The sequence below is a fragment of the Anabrus simplex genome, chromosome 3 (assembly GCF_040414725.1).
Source record: "Anabrus simplex isolate iqAnaSimp1 chromosome 3, ASM4041472v1, whole genome shotgun sequence".
NCBI lineage: Eukaryota > Metazoa > Arthropoda > Insecta > Orthoptera > Tettigoniidae > Anabrus > Anabrus simplex.
In genome coordinates this window covers 28,390,741-28,408,419 of record NC_090267.1, presented here as the reverse complement: position 1 = coordinate 28,408,419, position 17,679 = coordinate 28,390,741, and the positions used below count along the sequence as shown (strand labels likewise).

The 17,679-nt window shown below is 37.0% G+C and overlaps 1 protein-coding gene across 1 annotated transcript in view; it reads left to right on the top strand.

Annotated features, from left to right (window-relative positions):
- The window catches only part of LOC136865943 (luciferin 4-monooxygenase), a 181,575-nt gene that overhangs the window by 142,800 nt on the left and 21,096 nt on the right, over window positions 1-17,679 (top strand). Inside the window, exon 5 of the mRNA XM_067142503.2 lies at window positions 3,946-4,215. Within this exon, the coding sequence (XP_066998604.2) occupies window positions 3,946-4,215 (270 nt within the window). The remainder of the gene's footprint in view (window positions 1-3,945; window positions 4,216-17,679) is intronic.

Below are 17,679 nucleotides of genomic sequence, written 5' to 3'. Positions count from 1 at the left end.
CATGGCAATTCACTGAATAAATGCTTGGAGAAGGGACCAAATTTAATCAAAATGATTTCCAAACTTCTGATACAGTTCTTATAAAATTGTATAAAACTATTATAATCCTCCTAGTTTTATACAATTTTGTAAGAAGTTCACCCGTCAATATGTATTCAACAATGAGATTCATAGTCTGTTCTGTTACAGTTTCTAAAGCATGCGCATGGGCGCCCATATGACAGTTTGTAGGGGGAGGCCTAGACCTGGGGGTATGTAAGTTAGTATTTTTAATATTTTAGAAGATGAATGGCGACTTGTATTCCATGGTAGATTAACACCAACGGTATCCTCTGCCTGTTGATGGGGAGCAGTACTACTACTTTTATGTAATACTGACTTTTAAATCATTTTCTTGAAAGAAAAACACCTCACTAAATTAGATTTTTGCCTTTCCCTGAGATTTTACAATGCTTAGTAAAGCTAAATGTTCCACCTATTCAATACGTTATCATAATGGTCTATTTAGAATATCATTCCCTGAGAGCTGGGGGGGGGGGGGCAGGGGGGCACAGCCACCGCTTGTCCCCAGTCATGGGCACCCTTGGGGTCACAGCTGATATTAAAAAGGCGTTCCTGAAGATAAGCCTCAATGAAAATGTCAGGGATTTCCTAAGAAACATTGTAGAGTAGTGTAGTGTTTAGGGTTATGCACAGCCTATTTTTATTAGGACCAACAATATTGTATCACCGGGCGGTTAGGGTCGCACAGCTGTGAGGGAGATAGTGGGTTCAAACTCCACTGTCGGCGGCCCTGAAGATGGTTTTCCGTGGTTTCCCATTTTCACACCAGGCAAATGCTGGGGCTGTACCTTAATTAAGGCCACGGCCACTTCCTTCCCATTCTTAGGCCTTTCCTATCCCATCATCATGATGTAAAGCAAATAGCAAAAAAAAGAAAAAAAAATTGTATCACCTGAGTAAACTTCCAGCTTAAGATATGGAAATTGCTGAGAAGCTGCTCAATTATTTCTATGCTGACAATTGTGTCACTATCAAAGGGGAGGAAGGGTCCACCTATTCAATACTATTAGTTTGTATATTGTCTTATAAAACTGGGACTAGTTTTGACCCCATATATATATATATTGAGTCATCTTCAGCCACACTCCAATTAGTTATATATGTTGCTTATGTCTTCCCTTCATTATGAAATGCCGCATTTGATATAACAGTTTTTCTCTTCTCCATGTTGACTTTGTCCTCAGGAGCCACAATATCCAGGTTAGGCCATTGGTCAGGGTCATCCTTGAGCCATGTGGGACCTTCCCACCACTTACTCTTGATCAAAACCTTTGCACCCATCCCTCTGGATAGTAGGTCAGCAGGGTTTAAAAGCCCTGGAACATGATGCCAATCCTTCGGGTTACTAAACTTGCATATTTCCTCATAACGATTTCCTACAAATACACTCCAGTTTCCTTTTGTCTTGATTCATGTGAGCTCCACTGTAGAGTCACTCAAAAACAGTATTTTTCCAATTACCATAGAAAATTATGTGTGGTTGGCTGGACATTGAGATTTGTCCACAGAATATGACATCAAGATGTCAAAAGGAAGGGAGAGCTATCTGTAGAAGCAATAGTCTAGGCAGAAAAGTGTCTGATAAGATGTGTTCAAACAGACAACAGACATATTGCAGAGCAGAAGGTGAAAAGGAAAACTCCAGATTTTGTATACAGTCAGGGGATTCTGAGGCTGCAAACAAAGTGAGCTTCCGGCGACTATTAAGAAAACTTCACGTACCGCATTGTGCTGCTTTCAGATAACATTATCATTGAGAGAATGGTGATGGGAAGCCATTGCCAACCTAACCATGTGAGACTTCAAACTTTATTGACAATGCTTAGAGATGACTTCTGGATCATAGGAGAAAGAAAATTGGTTAGGCGAATCATAATGAGCTGTGTCGTATATAAGAGGTATAGGTCCAAGGCAATGGAGACACAACTGACCCCACTTCCTAAGGAGCAAGTTAACTACACCGCAGTATTTCAAGTCATGGGGATAGATCTTGCTGGATCATTCGATCTGATGACTGGAGAGAAGGCGTAGCTCGTGTTATTCATCTGTGCCATCTTTCGAGCAGCTCATATCAAGCTTGTCAGGTCTCTGTCAACAAACACGTTCCTACAAAACCTATGGAGATTCATAGCTTGCAGAGGCAGGATGTCGGTTATCTACTCACACAATGGCACAAATGTCACTGGGGTTAACAACGTTTTGCAAGAATTAAAGAAATAGTTTCAAGCTGTGTTTTAGAAAGATTAACTTGGAAATATTTCCAGACTCTGACTTCCAATTTTCACAGTGCCCTTTCCTTGCCTTTCCCCTCTCAACATCACCATTGTCTTGCTTTTTTCTGTACTGATTTTCATGCCATACTTCTGAACCTTTTTCATTCAGTACATCTAGTTGTTGTTGTTGCACTTCTTTGCTGTTCTTTCCCCAGACCACAACATCATCTTCAAATAGCAGTAACTTCATCTCTTTATCTCCATAGGCTTCTTTTGTTTCCTTTACAATTTTGTCCATGACCACAATAAACAAAGGAAATGACAGCACATTCCCCCGTCTTAGTTCAGTCTTATTCCTAATCCATTCTGTCTTTCTAAATATTTTAAGTGTGATTTGATAGAATCTGATGATGTTCGTTCAAGAACCAAACATGTCATTTCATTTTAATTAAGTTGTTTCTTTTGCAGGTGTAATACTCTTACCATGTTTTCTCTGTCAGGTAGTTTATTAATTTATTTACTGAAAGTTAGTCTTGGCAGACTGAAGACCCTAACAGTTATAAATTATGAGGAAAGAAATCAGGAAAAAGTAAACACTGTCTCAAGGGAGCCCAGAATAGACAGAATTTATCATTATTTTGGCAGTCTGGTTCTTTCCCAAGAGAAAGGAAAGGTATAAGGCAAGAAGTGTACACAGGACACGCTAGATAGCAGACAAAGCCACTGGTGTCAAAGATAAATATTACTTGATTTTCAGTGAACAAAATACTATTGAAATAGGGATCAATGTATATCATAGGAAAGCTCAAACCTACCAGTTGAGAAATGATTTCAGACACAAATGGCTTTGATCATACTTGCTAGATTACAGTACAGTACACACATGTACCGTGTGAGCAGTGCTTATCACTCCATCATGCACGACGCTCACTGCATGAGGGTCAGCAGATGCAGAGTGGGTCTTGGCCCATAAGTGGCTACGGCTAGTCCATGACCCAATAGCTCTGCACTCTGACCAGTCAACCGAGCAGAGGAGGGGTGGTCATAGCTCTACCGTGGCTCTACGCCTCTGCATTCGGAAGATGGGACAGGGCTGGACCTCACGGCTCGCCCCAACCGTTGGCTGTCCTGAGAATGGTTTTCCATGGTTTTCCAATCCCCTGTGCTAAGGCAAATGCCAGGACAGTTCCTAGTATAGGTCATGGGCACCAACCCCCTCACTTTCTACGAGCATCTCCTTCACCATACCAAATCTCCCAGCCTGAGAGACGGCGTCGCCATTGAAGATGCCCGCCTCCCACTTCAAGGGAGGAATGGAAACATTTTAGTAGTAGTAGTAGTACATGATGATCACTGCTCAGCACTCTATGCTGACAAGTTAATAAAAATTAGCAACACTTAATGCCAATAAATGTTGATGCTGTGAAGTTTATTGAAGTTACTCAAAAAATGATATTTTGGACAAATTATGTTCTTGCTAAGAACCCCTGAATTTTGAATCTCGCAGCTTCCTAATAGATAACTAAACTGCAGCAACAGTTTCTTCTTTACTTTCTACTTCCTATTCGGGCACTTCATATTCATCCAGGGTTCTTGAAATTTCACTGTACACACACATGTGGAAATGTAATACAAATATGTGAGCAAATTTTCTCACATTCTGTTTCAGGTAACTGAATTGTTTGTGAGCCCCAACCTGGCTGTAATGTTGGCCAAGACTCCCTCTTGCAACCAATATGACTTGTCTACTTTACGTTTCATCATGTGCAGTAGTACGACGATGAGTGGCAAGTCCCAAGCTATGGTGGAGACTGCTCTTAACTCCAGGCTTAGCCAGTGGTATGCTACAACAGAGGCGATCATGGTACTCGGACATACATCTCGTGATCAAGTCAAGAAGGGATCATCAGGAAGGTTACAACCACGTGTAAAAGCTAAGGTATGTCTCAGTGTCCAAATTTTTCTCTCTTTTAATAGTTGTTAATTTATGTATATTTTAAGAGGGCTAACTGAACCCATTCAGGAAGAGAAGTTATTTTTTAATGAAATTTTGCCCTTGAAAGGACACAAAAGATTTTTAAAAATATTTATGACATTTCCTTGTTTCTTTATACAATGTACTAAAAGCTGTCAATGCCTATTTCTAGAACTCATGGCTACATACTATACAGAAGTAATTGTATTTTTATATTCAGTACTAGCAATTACCCGTGGCTTTGCTCGCCTTGATTTCGTAATTTGATCAAAGTAATCGTTCTTCGGCATTGTACTAAGACATTATCTGAAAGTTCTTAAAGTATAAAAACTCACCCAAAAATTGAGTTTCATTTACCCCAGAAATTCTTTGTAAACCATGTTTGTGGTATTACCTTTTGGGACTAAGATGATCATGCGACATACATGTGAGAAACAGTCTTCCCTCAAGTCGAAAAAATAAATACATGTTTCTTTGTTTTTAAAGGAGATTCCTAATACCAATTCCCACATCTGTAACATCTTCCATTTTGAGATACGCATAAGTATCCCCATAAAAAGAATTCAACCCCTTGATCAGTCCCTCCCCCATCCTCACCTCCATCTAAAAGTATTTTCTGAAAACAAAAATACATGTTTCTTTATTTTTAAAGGAGATTCCAAATACCAATTTTCACATCTATGACATCTTCAGTTTCTAAGATATAAGTATCCTCATACAAAATATTTCAACTATTTTTCACCCACTGTTAAGTGCCTTCTCCGAAAACAAAAAGGTACAGGTTCCTGTATTTTTAAAGGACTTTCCAAATACCAAGTTTTTTCATGTTAAGTTTTTTACATATAAGGAAGATACGCCGGTACTCATTTTTCCATTTCTTTTCAAGCCCCTTAACTGGATTTTCCAAAAACAAGAAAATATGGGTTTCATTATTTTTAAAGGAGATTCCAAATACCAGTTTTCATGCCTGTTCGTCTGTAACACCTTCGATTTTTGACATTAATGTGTACTCATAAGAATAATTCAACTTCTACTTCTTTCCACGCCTCTCCCACCTGAAGTGGACTTTCAAATAAAAAAGTACGTATTTCCTTATTTTGAAAGGAAATTCAAAAAACCAACTTTCACATCTGTAACATCTTCATTTTTTGAGATATAAGTATCCTCATAAAAGTAAATCAACTTGTTTTCACCCCCTCCCCCTTCCTACCCATTAAGTTGATTCCTCCCTCCCCAAAAGTGCATGTTTCTTTATTTTTAAAGGAGATTCCAAATACCAATTTTCACGTCTTTAACATCTTTAGTTTTTGAGATATAAGTCTCCTCATAAAAGTTGTTCAAACCCCTTTCCCTCTTTTTTCAAACCCCCCCCCCCCCAATGGGATTTTCGAAAAACAAAAAAAAAATACATGTTTCTTTATTTTTAAAGGAGATTACAAATACCAATTTTTACATTTGTAATCTTTTATGTTTTTGAGATATAGATATCCTCATTTTAAAAATTCACCCCCTTTTCACCCTCTTAGCGATGGAATATCCAAAAATCCTCCCTTAGCAAGCACTTACATGTTAATATGAATGTATCCCCAAAATTTCATTTCTTTATGTCCAGTAGTTTTGGCTTGGCGATGATGAATCAGTCAGTCAGGACAAGTTATTTTATATATATACTAGCAAGATACCCGTGCTTCACTACGGTATTGTACTGAAATTTATATTTGAATGCTTATTGTTTTATATATAATCCGCCGAAATTCACGATCTGACTCTTTTTCTGAGGGAATCCACCAAAATTCGCGATCTGACTCGTTTTCTAATAGATTACGGCAAGTTTCCTCCCATTTTTCAATCTTTCTTTCCAGCAATCGATTTCGTCCTTCCCGGGCTAGGTCCAGGTATTCCACCCGGTCACTTGGGTCCCTAAATCTTTGCCATCTTTTCCTATAAGCATTTTTAATATGGAACAAATCCTTCAGGAGATCGGGCGTGGTGTGCCTTGGGGGCCTTGGCGGTACTGAACCCGCGACCGGACTGCATTCTTAGTCATTACCCGTCCAGGACCCGTTTCTAGCGCGGTCCGCACATTTGACGACGGTCCAAAACATTTTCTTTATTATTATTATTATTATTATTATTATTATTATTATTATTATTATTATTATTATTATTATTATTATTATTATTATTATAGATGATCTGGACCCCACAGCAAGATGCAAGACCGCTACTTGCCGGTAAATTACATCTGCTGCCATTGTCATTGTTGAGAATGTGACCAGCACCATTGTCGGGTGTAGGCAAGTGTGCGGGATTTCTGGCCATACGAATGACATACTTCCGTGCATTATTGACCTTATTATGGAGGCGAAAAATTGGACGGTCAATCTCATTCCTATCCTTTATTTCAAATGTGTTTAAATTTTTATTTTATATGTCAGGAGAATCTACTGTAATCTAAGAACGTTCTCCGAAGGGAAGGATGGCTCTTGAAAACGAACCCAGGAAAGATTAAAAATGATCGGTTTATGATCAGAATAAGTACATCGAAAATCTACAGCCCGTTTCCAGTCATTCGGCAGGATCAGGAATGGAATGAATAAAGCCCCCATCTAGCGACGACAATAGGAATTGTGCCGGCAGCCGAAATCTGTCGCACTCCCCTACGGCAATGATTAGTAGATGACAAATGAAATGAAATGATATTGGACAGTATTGCTGGAATGAATGATGACAGGGAAAACCGGAGTATCTGGAGAAAAACCTGTACCACCTCCGGTTTGTCCAGCACGAATGTCACATGGAGAGACCGGGATTTGAACCACGGAACCAAGCTGTATGAGGCCGGCGCGCTGCCGCCTGAGCAACGGAGGCTCCTTATAAATACATTATGAACAGTAAAATCAATTGGTCTAACCTCCTTTTACACCCCACCGCCGTAAAGTTTATTTACCTACCCCCCAAAAGAAACTAAAAGAAGGCGTGTTTCTTTATGTTTAAAGGAGATTCCAAACACCATTGTTTACGTCTATTACCTTCAGTTTTGAGATTAAAATAATTCACTTTTTTTCCACTTTCACACTCCCCCCCCCCCCCCAAGTGAATTTTCCGGCAAAAAATACTTGTTCCTTTAATAGTAAAGGATCTTCTAAATACCAGTCATCACGACTGTGACTCTGTAACTTCTTCAGTTTTTGATTTATGTGTCCTCATGAAAGGAATTCAACTCCTTTTCACTCCCGGCGCCCAAGATGATTTGCCAACCAAAACTCGTTTTTCTTTGTTTTTAAAGGAGATCCAAATACCAATTTTCACGTCTGTACGCCCTAACAACTTTAATTTTTAATAGATATATGTATTCTTGAACAATTAATTCAATTAACTGTTCAATTCTTTCACCTACCCCCCCCTCCTCCTTCATTGGATTTTCCGAGAATACGTGTTTGTCTACTTTTAAAGCAGATTCCAAATATCATATTTCACGTCTGTAACATCTTCATTTTTGAGATAACTGTAGCCTAATTAAAAGAATTCAACACCATTTTCAGTCACTTTTTACCCCCCCCTTCCACCCAAGTTGTATTGCCGAAAACAAAAAATACACGTTTCTTTATTTTTAATAGAGATAAAAAACCAATTTTCACTTTTGTAACATGTTCAGTTTTTGAGATATACTGTATAAATTCTCAATTTAAAATTTCATCCACTTTTTAGTTCCCCTTAGGAGGAGTTTCCAAAAACAAATCACCTATGTTTCTTTCATTTACAGAAGATTCCAAATACCACTTTTTACGTCTGTAACATTCTACGTTTCTCTGATATTCTGTAGATATAGTCTTTCAAAAAATTCACCGCAATATGTCACTCCTGTTTAACCTCCTTTAATTGGAATTTAAAAAAAAACGTGTTTCTTTATATTTAAAGGAGATCCCATATACAAATTTTCAGTTCTGTAATATCTTCAGTTTCTGAGATATATGTATCCTCATTGAAGGCATTCAACCCATTATTCACCCTTTTACACCCCCTCCTATTCGGATTTAAAGAAAACAAAAAATAGTGTTCCTTTATTTTTAAAGGAGATTCTAAATATCAATTTTTACATGTGCAAACTTTTAAAGTTTTGGTATATAGATACACTCATTTTAAAATTTCACCCCCCTTTTCCCCCACCCATTAATTGGATTTTCCAAAAACAAAAAATACGTGTTTCTTTATTTTTAAAAGAGATCAAAGTACCAATTTTCAGGTCTGTAATTTCTACAGTTTCTGAGATATAAGTACCGGTATCCTGATTAAAGGCATTCAACCCCTTTTTTCACCCTTTTTTCACCCGTCCTATTGGGATTTTCTGAAAACAAAAAAATATATGTTTCTTTACTTTTAATGATGATTCTAAATACCTAATTTTGCATCTGTAAACTTTAAAATTTGGAGATATAGGTACACTCATTTTAAAAATTCACCCCCTTTTCACCCCCCGATTAATTGGATTTTCCAAAAACAAAAAATACGTGTTTCTTTATTTTAAAAGGAGATCCAAAACACCAATTTTCAGGTCTGTAATATCTTCAGTTTCTTAGATATAGGTATCCTCATTAAATGCGTTCAACCGTTTTTCACCCCTTACCACCCCTCCTATTGGGATTTTCTGAAAACAAAAAAATACGTTTTTCCTTATTTTCAAAGAAGATTCTAAATACCAATTTTTACATTTGTAAACTTTTAAAGTTTTGAGATATAAGTGCACTCATTTTAAAACGTCACCCCCCCTTTTCACCCCCTTAGCAACGGAATATCCAAAAATCCTCTCTTAGCGAGCACCTATATCTTAATATTAATGTATCCCCAAAATTTCATTTCATTATGTCCAGTAGTTTTGGCTCGGCGATGATGAATCAGTCAGTCAGTCAGTCAGTCAGTCAGTCAGGACAAGCTATTATATATATATAGATATACTAGCATGTACTCGCGGCTTTACCTGCGTTCATTAATTCAACTGTTTTATATAATAAAAACTATTTTTTCCTTATAGAGCTTCCGGTTGAACTGTATTAGTGTCCTTCCAAATGGAGCTAATATATATAGTACGTTTGCCTTTCCAACTCTTGAACAAACCACGTACAGTTGACAATGGTAGAAGCAGTCTTTTCAAAGATGGTGTCCTACATCTGTAAGGGATTGTTCTCGTGCCTTGTTAATGTTTATAGCGAAACTGAAACAAACGGGGAACTGCAAACATCTAAACTTAAACTGTATATCCGAACAAACTATTCGAATCCGAGGAATGAATATTACTTCTCTCATGGCATGCCCAATCATGAGAATGGCTTCAATAATATTAGTCATCAGTTTCAGAGTCGTGTTCATTGCAGGGGGCAGGATTCTTATTCTTAAGAAGGATAATCGGTGCCACAATCGTCCGCTCTAAGATTTTCGAGGGTACTCCAGGTAACTCCAAGTGTTTCAAAAGCTCTGCCATGTAGTCGATAGAGTTGTAACTTTGTAGAACATCGGGTAATTCTTGTAAAAGTTGCTTGTTGATACCGTTGACAGCTTCACTTCTTGGAGCAAGAATTGCTCTTTGACATAGCCATGCATAATTAAATGCTGTGGCCATGAATGTTCAAATTTTCAGATCTGTGCGTGTTTATTATAATCTAATCTTCTTTACTTTAGCCTACATTTTATCTAAATGAAGTAATAAAATATGAGATTGAGTTAGGTGAAAGATAACATGGTAACCGGATAATTCTTGTGATTGTTGCTTATTGATGACGTTGACAGCTTCATGTCTTGGTGCAAGAATTGCTGTTAGACACAGCCATACGTCTTATATATTTCCTCTAAATGTATACATGTCTAACCCTTGTCCCCTTTCTCTACGCGGTTTGGGTATGAAGTGAGATGAATCTTCGTAGCAAGGTTTTACGACCTGATATCTTTCATGATGTCACCCTAATCAGACAAGTTAATGAGAGGAAATGAATGACATGATATATGATAGTAAGAATGAAGAGGATGAAATCTGGCACAGGCACATAGCCCACTCCTCTCGAATAGCTCAAGACTTTACGTCCCCATCCGACGGACGAATCACAATCAACAGCATCATATGCCCTCAAACCATATAAGACCAAAAACAGCTTCCTACGCCATGGACGTAAAATGGCTCCTTGAATTGTGTTCTGTACCTACCTTATGTACGTTGCATAGCGACAGTGACTCTATGCATATAATCTTGGTGACAGCACGTTGGATTGTCATATCTCAGTACACGTCTTCCAATGGTTTAAAGATAAAAACTTCATTGTTCCGTATTGAAATTATTGATGTTAAAAATTAAATAATTGAAAAGGAGGTTCAACCTATTCAATACTTAAAAGAAGGAAATGCAGTAATCACATTCCTATTTAAATGGGACCGGTTTCGACCTTAGTCCAGGTCATCATCAGCCGTAAAAAGATGTAAGAGAAGGCTTTTTGTTTAGCTTGGTTAGCTTGTGCATTTAAAGATAAAAACTTCATTGTTCCGTATTGAAATTATTGATGTTAAAAATTAAATAATTGAAAAGGAGGTTCAACCTATTCAATACTTAAAAGAAGGAAATGCAGTAATCACATTCCTATTTAAATGGGACCGGTTTCGACCTTAGTCCAGGTCATCATCAAAGTGTGAAACTGACCTCCAATATTCATAAACATCGTACATCTTTTTACGGCTGATGTCATCAAAGTGTGAAACTGACCTCCAATATTCATAAACATCGTACATCTTTTTATGGCTGATGATGACCTGGACTAAGGTCGAAACCGGTCCCATTTAAATAGGAATGTGATTACTGCATTTCCTTCTTTTAAGTATTGAATAGGTTGAACCTCCTTTTCAATTATTTAATTTTTAACATCAATAATTTCAATACGGAACAATGAAGTTTTTATCTTTAAATGCACAAGCTAACCAAGCTAAACAAAAAGCCTTCTCTTACATCTTTTTACGGCTGATGATGACCTGGACTAAGGTCGAAACTGGTCCCATTTAAATAGGAATGTGATTACTGCTTTTTTCTTCTTTTAAGTATTGAATAGGTTGAACCTCCTTTTCAATTATTTAATTTTTAACATCAATAATTTCAATACGGAACAATGAAGTTTTTATCTTTAAATGCACAAGCTAACCAAGCTAAACAAAAAGCCTTCTCTTACATCTTTTTACGGCTGATGATGACCTGGACTAAGGTCGAAACCGGTCCCATTTAAATAGGAATGTGATTACTGCATTTCCTTCTTTTAAGTATTGAATAGGTTGAACCTCCTTTTCAATTATTTAATTTTTAACATCAATAATTTCAATACGGAACAATGAAGTTTTTATCTTTAAATGCACAAGCTAACCAAGCTAAACAAAAAGCCTTCTCTTACATCTTTTTACGGCTGATGACGACCTGGACTAAGGTCGAAACCGGTCCCATTTAAATAGGAATATGATTATTGCATTTCCTTCTTTTAAGTATTGAATAGGTTGAACCTCCTTTTCAATTATTTAATTCCAATGGTTTATCAATCGTAACTCGCCAACAAAAACAAAAATGAAAATTCCGGCTTCGAGGTGCATTCGGACCCCGTTCCGTCTACCTATGTTCAAAATTTCAGATCTCTGCGTGCTGTAGATTTTGTTGGGCATCGCGCACAGACAGACAGACAGACAGACAAACACTTCCTTTTGTTATTAAAGATAAACCAGCAATTACCCGCAGCTTTGCTCACGTGTATTTTGTAATTTGATCAAAGTAATCGTTCCTCGGCATTGTACTAAGACATTATCTGAAAATTCCTAAACTATAAAAACTCACCCAAAAATTGAGTTTCATTTACCCCAGAAATTCTTTGTAAACCATGTTTATGATATTACCTTTTGGGGCTAAGATGACCATGCGACATAGAACTGTACATGTGAGAAACAGTCTTCTCTCAATTCGAAAAAATAAATACATGTTCCTTTATTTTTAAAGAAGATTCCAAATACCTATTCCCACATCTGTAACATCTTTAATTTTTGAGATATACATAATTATCCCCATAAAAATAATTCAACCCCTTGATCAGTCCTTCCCCTACCCCCAACCCATCTAAGTGTATTTTTCTAAAACAAAATACATGTCTCCTTATTTTTAAAGGTGATCCCAAATACCAATTTTCATGTCTGTACGTCTGTAACACCTTCCATTTTTTGAGATAAATGTAGGCCTATACACATAAGAATAATTCAACTTCTTCTTCTTCACTTCTTTCCACCCCTCTCCCGCCTTAAGTGGACTTTTGGAAAACAAAAAGTACATGTTTCTTTATTTTGAAAGGAAATTCAAAATACCAACTTTCACGCCTGTAACAGCTTCAGTTTTTAAGATAAAGTATCCTCATAAACATATTTCAACTCCTTATGTACTTATTTTCAACACCGCACTCCTTACGTCGATTTATGGAAAAAAACAAATGCGTGTTTTTTTATTTTAAAAGGAAATTCCAAACAATAATTTTCATGTCTGTAACATCTTCAGTTTTTTAGATATAAGTATCCTCACAAAAGTAATTCAATTTGTTTTCACCCCCTGTTAAGTTGATTCCTCCCTCCCCAAAAGTGCATGTTTCTTTATTTTTAAAGGAGGTTCCAAAAAACAATTTTCACGTCTTTAACATCTTTAGTTTTTGACTAATAAGTATCCTCATACAAAGAATTCAACTAATTTTTCAGTTCATTCACCCCCCCCTTATATGGACTTTCCGAGGACAAAAGAACATGTGTTTCTTTACTTTGAAAAAAGATTCCAAATACAAATGTTCATGCCTCTAACACCTTCAGTTCTTGAGATGTAAGTATCCTCATAAAGAGAATTCAACTCCTTTTTCACCCCAGCCCTGTTAAGTCGATCTCCCCCCCCCCCCCCCCTTCAAAAATGCGTGTTACTTTATTTTTAAAGGAGATTACAAAATACAAATTTTCACATGTATAACCTTAAGTTTTTGAGATACAGGTTTCTCCATAAAAAGAATTACATTTTTTCACTCTCTTTCACCCTCCTTCCTGAAGTGAATTTTCCGAAAACCAAAAATACTTGTTTATTTATAAAGGAGCTTCCAAATGCCAATTATCACGACTGTAAGATCTTCAGTTTTGAGACATATGTATCCTCATAAAAAGGAATTCAACTCCTTTTTACCGCCCCTGCCCAAAAGTTGATTCCCCCCCAAAAGCATGCTTCTTTATTTTAAAAGGATATTTCAAATACTAATTTTCACATCTGCAACATCTTTAGTTTTTGAGATATAAGTATCCTCGTACAAAGAATTCAACTAATTTTTCAATCCCTTATGTGGATTTTCCAAAGACTAAAGATTACGTGCTACTTTGAAAGAAAATTCCAAATACAAATTTTCATGTCTGTAACATCTTCAGATTTTGAGATAGAAGTATCCTCATGAAAAGAATTCAACTCCTATTTCATTCCACCCCCACCCCTTAAGTTGGTTTCCCCCCCCACCCAAAATATGTGTGTTTCTTTCTTTTTAAAGGAGATTCCAAATATCAATTTCCACGCCTGTAACCTTCCGTTTTTAGATATAAGTTTCTCCAGAAAAAAGAATTCAATTTTTTTACTTCCTTTCACACTCCCCACTCAAGTGAATTTTCCAAAAACAAACAGCACACGTATTTTTTAAAAGAGCTTCCAAATACCAATGATCAAGACTATAACATCTTCAGTTTTTTTAGATATATCATCATAAAAGGAATTCGTCTCCGTTTTCATCCCCCCTCTCCCTTACAAAGTTGATTCCCCCCCAAATGCATGTGTCTTTATTTTTAAAGGAGATTCCAAATACCAGTTTTTATGTTTGTAACATTTTAGATTTTTTGGTATATATATTATGGTATACATTCTCATACAATTAAACCAACTGATTTTTCAATTCTTTCACCCCACCCCCCCGTTAAGAGTTTTTTTCCCGAAACCAAGGAATGCGTGTTTCCTTATTTTTAAAGGAGATTCCAAATACCAATTTTCACGTCTGCAACATGTTAAGTTTTTGGATGTACTGTAGATATGCTAATTTTAAAAATTCACCCCCATTTCAGTTCACTTTAAGTGGATTTTCCAAAAAAAAAAAAAATGATTCTTTAATTTTACAGGAAATTCCAGATACCAGTTTTCAAATCTTTAATATGTTACGTGTCTGAGATAATTTGCAGACATATTCTTTTTAAAAATTCACCCTGTTTGTCACTCCTGTTCACCCCCTATTTACCGGATTATCAAAAAACACAAAAATACGTATTTCTTTATTGTCAAAGGAGATTTTAAATACCAATTTTTATGTCTGTAACATCTTCAGTTTTTGAGATATATGTCTCCTCATATAAGGTGTTCAACTCCTTTTCCCCTTTTTTCACCCCCTTAATGGGATTTTCTGAAGAAAAAAAATTTGTGTTGCTTAATTTTTAAAGGAGATTCCAAGTGCCAATTTTCATGTCTTTAAACTGTTCAGTTTTCGAGATTTAGATACGCTCATTTTAAAAATTCACCCCCATTTTCACCCCCTTAGCAATGGTATATCCAAGAATTCTTCCTTAGCAAGCACCTACATTGTAATATGAATGTATCCCCAAAATTTCATTTCTTTGTGTCCAGTAGTTTTGGCTTGGCGATGATGAATCAGTCAGTCAGTCAGTCAGTCAGTCAGTCAGTCAGTCAGTCAGTCAGTCAGGACAAGTTATTTTATATATATAGATATGGTAAGTCATTTAGTGTTTAGAAATTTAGGAACATAAAAAGCAACTTATAATAGGATATGCACCTCCTGTATCAATCAGTACATAAGTTACAGCATTGTGAACAACTACACAAAGACCTAGATAATGTTGTGAGATGGACAGCAGAGAATGGTATGATGATAAATGGGATGAAAAGTCAGGTTGTTTCATCAAGAGGAAAAGTCCTGTCACTTTTAATTACTGTGTTGATGGGATAAAAATTCCTTATGGGGATCACTGTAAGTGCTTAGGTGATAATGTACAGAATGACCTTTGTACTGGAGGTACACCTTCTCTGTTCAATTGAACTGCGCACCTTCTAGTAGGCCATCTGTGATGTAAACCCTGAACTGTGTATCTAGAGAAGTTTGGACCTCTAATCTTTAGATGTCTCTGCTATAGTCTTATGTGCCCCATCTGGCTGGAGGACAGTCAATTAATTTTTAAGGATATGCTCTATTTTCAAGATTTGTGAACCTGAAGAGTTTGTACACTTTTTTTAATATGCTGAGGTTGTCAGCATTTCTTCAACTTCCTTCTTCCTTATGTGAGGGACCAATCAGAAATGTTTGTATATATTTTTATAGCCAATTAAAATTAGGGGTGTGTACAGCCATTCTGCCTAGGTCGAGAGAGTTTGGGAAACATCCCTCTGAGTTGCTATACAAGCTGGGCGCTTTTGGGCCATTTTGTTATCTTTGTCACTCTGGTCTTAGAGTGCATACAGTGTAAGTGGAGGCAGGGGCAGCCCTGCCCATCATTGGAAGGCTCACCAGCTCAAGGTAATGGCAGACATCTTTTAAATATGTGATAGATACAGAGGGGAAGGTTTCAAACTTCTTTCTTAATGTAAATTTCTAAAGTTTAATATCACCTTTCAAATGTAAATTTTCAGTAAAATATAAGGACTCTATTCAGATCCCTGCTGGGAAATATGCAACTTAGGGAATAAGGAGTGTTCACCCTCTATGGGGGTGACTATGTTTTTCTATGACTATCTTTTCTCTGTCCAACCATTCACGCCCGCACCTTCTTACACCTCTGTGTTCCACGAAATCCCCGGAACAACCTTCATTGGGATAATTACATTAAAGGGGTTGTAAAGAAAGGTTACAGATCTTTTCATTAGTTATGAGGGTTTAGGGGTTTAAAGGAAAGGGTGTTTTAAGTCTCTGGTGAAACCCCAAGTAGTGTATGGTTCTTACACGAGGACTACTTGATACGAGAACTGAGAAAAATTCAAAGGAAAGCAGCACTATTTGTTGTGGGTGATTTTTCTGTAAAAAAAGAGTTGTTCTACAAACATGTTGCAAACTTTGGGCTGGAAAGACTTGGGAGTAAGGAGACGAGCTGCTCGAATAAGCAGTATTTAAATACAAAATATGTTTCAAGTGTTACTTTTAATATCAACCTAATCAATACAAAGAGATCTAGTAAATTAAGAATTAAATCTTAGCATAAAAAGTTACAAGGGACATGTTTCGCCCATATTAAGGGCATCATCAGCCTCAAACTCAAACCTGTAAGGTGAATAATCAGGATCCTGATTGTTCCTACAAATCGTAAAAAGAGGATATCAATGTAGGTGTTTGTCTAACATAAATGATTAGAATGTCCTTGGTTAAAATCGTAGTATCAAGCTGCATGTCAAAAGTTTACAAGATTACACTCTCCAGAGCACTGAGTCAATGCACCCAAAACCTGTTGAGGGTAGAGCAATAAACAGCTCAGTCTTTATAATGAAATAGACATGTGTTTCCTTGAATACTCCTATTGGAGGATAAGAAAAAGTAAAGGAGTATGCTGGTCCTCCAGTCTCCTCCATAGGTCATTTCTTCACAAGTCATAATGTAAGGAGGAATAATGTGGGTTCTTAATCCAAGAAGGATCAAGGTAAATTTCATGACCCAATTATCAATGAGATGAGTCGCTTAAGTGCGGCCAGTATCCAGTATTCGGGAGATAGTAGGTTCGAACCCTACTGTCGGCAGCCCTGAAAATGGTTTTCCGTGGTTTCCCATTTTCACACCAGGCAAATGCTGGGGCTGTACCTTAATTAAGGCCATGGCCGCTTCCTTCCCACTCCTAGCCCTTTCCTGTCCCATCGTCACCATAAGACCTATCTATGTCGGTGTGACGTAGAGCAACTAGCAAAAAAAATTTCTTTGAACTCACGAAAAGTGCAAAAAGGAATCACAAAAGGTGAATAATTTGGACTGATGACCTACAGAGGAGATTTAATGACCTGAAATTTACATAGATTTTCATTGATATAGCAAAGCTAAAATGGTTTGGACACATTATGAGAATGCCAGGAAAGAGAATACCAAAGAGAACATTCATGGATACAGAGAGAATCAATCAATCGCTACTGATCTGCATTTAGGGCAGTCGCCCAGGTGGCAGATTCCCTATCTGCTGTTTTCCTAGACTGGAAAGAAGCCTAGGGGACAGCCTAGAATAAGATGGAGGAGCTCTGTTGTGGACTGTATCGCAAATAGAGGAGTCGATAGCAATAAAGTGCTAGAAGAGGAATGGTGGAAAGATTGAGTAAGGTGGAGGCTTTTGGTACACTACCCTACCCAGAGAGAATCTATAAAAGGAAATGGATGAAGAAGAAGAAGA